General features: G+C 33.8%; 1 protein-coding gene across 2 annotated transcripts; it reads left to right on the plus strand.

Moving 5' to 3' along the window:
• Positions 1-291: 291 nt before the first annotated feature.
• On the plus strand, positions 292-2,723 carry LOC108861929 (GATA transcription factor 8). Of its 2 annotated transcripts, none has more exons than XM_056986214.1 (3): positions 292-484; positions 1,075-1,330; positions 1,646-2,723. In XM_056986214.1, the coding sequence occupies exons 2-3, from the start codon at positions 1,103-1,105 to the stop codon at positions 2,372-2,374; spliced, it is 957 nt and encodes a 318-aa protein (XP_056842194.1). In that variant the 5' UTR covers positions 292-484; positions 1,075-1,102; the 3' UTR covers positions 2,375-2,723. The 2 variants fall into 2 exon arrangements, with proteins under 2 accessions (XP_056842194.1, XP_056842195.1); XM_056986215.1 differs by lacking the exon at positions 292-484 and adding an exon at positions 494-645.
• The last annotated feature ends 3,193 nt before the right edge of the window (positions 2,724-5,916 follow it).

Below are 5,916 nucleotides of genomic sequence, written 5' to 3' on the forward strand. Positions count from 1 at the left end.
ACTTTAATTTAAACCATCTTTTTCTTTAATATGTTATACTCAATCCATTGTTTTTTTCAAACAAATACAACTTTTGTACAGCTAAGCAAGGTTTGTGAATAAATCATCTTTGGTGAGAAATGGAACCCACATGAAGGAGGTGAGATTAAGATATTATTATTTCATAAATTGTTTAGAGAGAGAGAGAGGAGGTTGTCAAAAAAGAGAGAGAGAGAAGAGAAAGAGACTTCCACATGAAGACAGAGTAAGGGATGGTAAAATACAGCTAGCAGCAAAAGGGAAGAGAGAGAGAGAAGTGTTTCTCTCACACCTCTCTTTATAATAATAAGGGGAAGCTATTGCTCTCCATTACTAACCCATTTTCCCAATCAATCACTCTTCACTTCCCCCACTCCTACTCCTTTTCTCCTTTCTAAGCAATCTCTCTCTCCTTATATTCTCAAATTTGATTCTCTTTCATACCTGCACACCACTACCAACAGAGGTTCGAATTCTCTCTCTCTCTCTCTCTCTCTCTCTCTCTCTAACTCTGTTTACCACTCCCATTCTTGATTTTGGTGTTGCTTTTCTTGAGAATTCTTGGTTGTGAAATGGAAGTTTAGGAACATGTGATGTTCAAACAGAGGTTTTTGCAGAGATTATGAGGTGTCGGTGATGCAATTTTCTGTTTTGGGTTTACTTAGCACTCTGTTTTTGTAACAAAATACATTGAAAGTTTGTTCCGTTTTTTCTTTACTTTTGTGTTTCACACAACAACAATTCTAGAAAAGAGAGAGAAATCAAGAATGCTTAATTAACGGTGACTTTTGACTTTAAGACCCATTCGGTCTATTGCAATTTTATCTGTGCTTAGAATTGTCTTAATTATTTCTGTAACCCACCAAAAAAAGGTGGGCCAAAGCATGTTCATTTTCAAAATTAGGTTTTTAAGATGCTTCCAAATTTTTGAAAACTTTTGAGAAACTTCCTTACTGTTTAAAACCCTTGTCATGTTCCTTCCTCTCTATATATTCATTACCTCATCTCTCGTTTCTATCTTAATTATCAATTTGTTTTCTTTCTCTCTCCCTCCAGGTAAATTGCTAAAACTGTAAAAAAGAAGATGTTTGGACAAAGCTTCCCGGATGATCTTGATTGTGGCAACTTCTTTGACAACATGGACGACATTCTTGACTTTCCCGGTTGTGATATGGATGTCGGTTTCAACATCGGTGACTCCGACTCTTTCCCTAACATCTGGACCACTCATCAAGACACATGGCCCGCCGCTTCTGACCCTCTCTTCTCTTGCAACGCAAAATCTGACTCATCACCTGAGCTCTATGTTCCGGTCAGTTTCTACACTAACCAAAGCCTTGTTTATATTTTTGTATTTTCCACGGATACGAATTTAAATTAACGCACACAAATTTATAAATTAGAAGAATATCATTAAATAAAATGAATTCAGTCAATAAAAATAATGTATTATGCAATTAGTTACAAATATCAAATATTATTAAAAAATGTGTGAAAACATTATTTATTTTGTAACCAAAATATTTTACTTAAACATGAAATAAACTAAAATAGATATGGAGTATATATTTTACTCCAACGTAATTGTCTAACAATGTTTATATTTCTGTTTGTGGGAAATTTACAGTTTGAGGATATTGTTAAGGTGGAAAAGCCAGCAAGCTTTGTAGAGGAGTCTTTGGTTGAGAAGAAGGAAGATACGTTTTCCACAAACACGGATTCATCGTCTTCTCATAGCCATTTCAGGAGCTCAAGTCCAGTGTCGGTACTCGAGAGCAGCTCCTCCTCGTCTCAGACGACCAACACAACCTCGCTTGTCCTCTCTGGAAAGCACGGTCGTCCACGCACAAAACGCCCTCGTCCACCGGTCCAGGAGATGGATAGAGCCAATGTTTGCGGGGCGGACTCGCGTCTCATCGTTAGAATACCAAAGCAGTTTCTCTCTGACCACAGCAAGATGATCACCAAGAAGAAGAAGAAGAAGGCCAAGGTTATTTCTTCCTCTTCTTCGTCGGGGATTGATCTTGAAACCAATGGAAGCAACAACGTTGATTCGTATGATTCAGAGCAGCATCCGGTTAGGAAATGTATGCACTGTGAGGTTACCAAGACTCCACAGTGGAGGCTTGGGCCTATGGGCCCAAAGACGCTTTGCAACGCGTGTGGCGTGCGTTACAAGTCTGGAAGGCTTTTCCCGGAGTACCGTCCAGCTAATAGTCCAACATTCACTCCAGCTCTCCACTCAAACTCACACAAGAAGGTGGCTGAAATGAGAAGCAAGAGGTGCAGCTACGCAAATGAAGAGAATGATCTGCAAGATTTGATTCCGAACAATGCCTACATTGGCGTGGACTAAAACAGAGAAAGATGTTCAGTTTTCAAGCGTTGAAGTGATTAGAGTTGCGAGGAGTAGGAAAGAGTCAGTGAGCACAAATGTTTTAGCTTTAGAAGAGATGAATGAAGAGGAGGATCAAGAGTTAGATGAAAAGTGATTGTGATTGTATTTTGTATTTGTAGTATGTATGGGCAAAACTCTTGAACACAAAAGAAGAGCAGAGGATTTTGAAGACTCTAGACAGTTAGGTTTTACGTTAAATCTTCCTCTCCCTTTTCTCCTTTCAATTCTTTGTATTTTTATTGTGAGGATTCTTTTGTAGTTGATTTGTTTATTTTTTGTTTTTGTTAAAATCCCATTTTATTCCCTAGGTGCACCTGAATCTACACTTTATTATACAAAGCTAAATACATGGTCTTTTCTTGCCAACAAAGTAAGTAAATATTTTTGAAAACCTGTTCGAACCGTCAATTACATCATCGTATATATTATACGATGGCTACTTATATCATCAAAGTTAAACTTATTTTTCCGTCACACATTCATTTAGAATTCGAGAATTAAGCGTGTTTGAACTGAAGTAGTAAAAGACTGGATGATCTATTGGAAAATATTCGCGATACTATACGAGTGAGGTCGAAGCATGAAGAAAATTCGAGTGGTGATTGCAAGGATAATGATTTCAAACTTTGAAAAGTTTAATGGATTGACCGTTGAAACGGGATGGAACTTTTGGACCGAGAAAGAAGGTGTGGATGGCTCACTAGCCCTGGACGGTCTGTGTGTTATATATGTGACATTAATGAATAATTTCATGCACACGACGTAAATTTGCCTATCATTTCTACATATATTTAGATTGTATTTATGAATGGTTAGTTTTCCCTTTTTTAGCTTCTTAGAGGTTTAGTGGTTAAGTTAGTGTTGTGTTTTAATCAGTGGTGGTTATGAGATAAGCAATAATGTTAACTAGATTTTGACCCGCCCTTTTTAAGGGCGGGTATTTTTTCTGTTGTTTTTTCAATATAAAAGATTGATAATTCTTCGTTTTATTATATAAACTGTGACATGATCAAGTTTTAATTATGCGGATTTGTTATAGTGTGTACAGTATGACGAAATTTAAAATGCGCCACAGCCGTTTTATGTTTGTAAATAAATTAAACAATAGTTTTATCCAGTATTTTGAAATCCGACCCAGACCCGCAGTTGAACCGAAAAACCCGGTGACCCAAAATAAATTCGGGTACAAAACCCAAAATTTAAAAACCCGCAAAAACCCGCTCAAACCCACTAAAACCCAAAACCCGGTACCAGTCGAACTATCGGTTGAACCAGTAGAATATTTTTTTAGTTGTATTGTATATCAAATGAAAATAAAAATATAAAAAATTAGTTAAGTATTCTAAATGTTTATTAAACATAAAATATATACATATCCAAACTATTATTTTATGTTTTAAATATATTTAGAAAGTAGTAACTTTAGTTTTATATATTTTTATTTTTTTTATTTTATTAGTTAATATATTATTATATAATAAAATTAATTCATTTAGTAACATGCGGTTCACCCGCGGTTTACCTGCAGTCGACTCAATGATCCAGTAACCCGGTAAATTGTCCGGTTCAGTGTTCGGGTCAGTTTTCAAAACATTGTTATCCGAAATTTTTATTTGGGCTATTATATAATTTTAAAGATTTATAATTTATATAAAATATTGCTAAACATATAAACTGGCCAATAATATTTTTGATTAAGTCTTATCCCGTGTAGTTACAAAATTTCAATTTCTAATATCAACTTATTAAAATTATTGCAGACTTTAATTTGTGGTATTGATATTAAAAAGTTTATGAAATTTGAATTTGATTATATAAAAACATAATCCATTTAATTAGTTAGCAAATTCATCTAAATATTGAAATATGCCCATAAAATCAAAAGACAGTAATGCCATTAATGATTTTTTTTTTTTGTTCATGTCATTAAAGATATTTTTGGAAAACTTTAAAACATTAATTAAGGGCATAATTCAAAAATGATACTCCCTCCGTTCCAAATTAGATGATGTTTTGAAGAGTTTTGGATGTTTCAAAATAGATGATGTTTTGATATTTTTATATTAGTTATAGCTTTATTGAAAACTGTGTGACCAATAGAATCTTATAATCTTTTTGATTATTGGTTGGATTAGTTTTAATTTTTCTTTTCAATGCTACTTTTTAAGATAAAAATATATTCCTTAATTCTTGTGCCATCATCCATAACATCAAGTATTTAGGAACATAGGGAGTACTGTTTTAATGGTATTGATTAAATGTAGGTAGATAGATAGGTAACCAATCAATGTCTTTTATATAAAGACTTCATAGACCATCATTTACGTAAAAATCCATCTGTAATGCCCGTTTAAGTTAAGTGATAGAGTGTTTCTTAATTTAGCAACTTTCCCAAATATCATTTCATATTAACACAATAACACTCTTTCCCTTTCTCTCTCTCTCTCTCTTTTCATGGGTTTCTACATTTTACATAATTATTAAAAATATTTTTCAGATATTTAATTTGCTAAGCATGATTATAACAATGAGCGAGTTATTTTGGTTTTGTGCTCATTTATCTTTTTCAAGCAATGAAGGTGACCTAGAATCGCCGCCTGATAGTTAACCAACTCGAACAGACAATATATATTTCTTCTTAATTCATGATTTTGATGATTTCACCAGACATTTTTGTTCTCTCTCTTTTGTGTTTTTTTTTAATTTCTCTAATTTTTCTGTGAGGTCTCTTTAAGGTTTCCAGTTTCAACTATTTGATTTTCAGTCACGAAATCTCTATTTTGTTATTTATTGCAAATGTCATTTTATCTCTTTTCACTTTGATGAAACAGTGTTTTGAGTATTTAATGGATTCTCTTCGCGTTTTTGGTTCAAGTATATTTTGCTAACTAAGTATGTTTTGATTATCTTTCTTTATAATATATTTTTGATTTCTTGATGAATGTTACATGTATAAACTCATAGCGTTTGTGTAAAAAGTGGCATTGAATCCAAGAAGCTTGTGGTTTTGTATGTTGAAGTAACGAGGCTTTTGATACAAGTAAATAGTAATAGAACTTTATTAAATGTAAGATATGGACCTCGGATCATTATGAGCCTTGTAGGCCTCAGGGGTCGTTTTACATGTTTAAGCATGTTCACATAATTAGTTGTTAAAAAAAAGCATCTTCACTTATTTCAACGCAGGCTCCTGTAGGACTTTGCAACATGTTCGAAATGATGTCGCGTGTTTCATGGACCCAAAACATTTGTCATCGTTTTTTTTCTAGGTTGGCTAGATACCATCAGGCCCATGATCGGCACAAGTCGTGTTTTCCCTTACTGTTTTGTTTAATAGGAATTCCATGTGTCTATTGTAGATGTGCGAATGTGCGATATGGATTGGTGAGTTTAGGGCCCGAAGGTGCAGTTGACAAACAAAAGTAATAAATCAATCAAATATCATTTACTGATTGATGTGTCTGAATTCAAGAAACATTAACACTACTACTTTTTTTTTA

This window comes from Raphanus sativus, chromosome 5 (assembly GCF_000801105.2).
Source record: "Raphanus sativus cultivar WK10039 chromosome 5, ASM80110v3, whole genome shotgun sequence".
In the NCBI taxonomy this organism is placed as follows: Eukaryota; Viridiplantae; Streptophyta; class Magnoliopsida; order Brassicales; family Brassicaceae; genus Raphanus; species Raphanus sativus.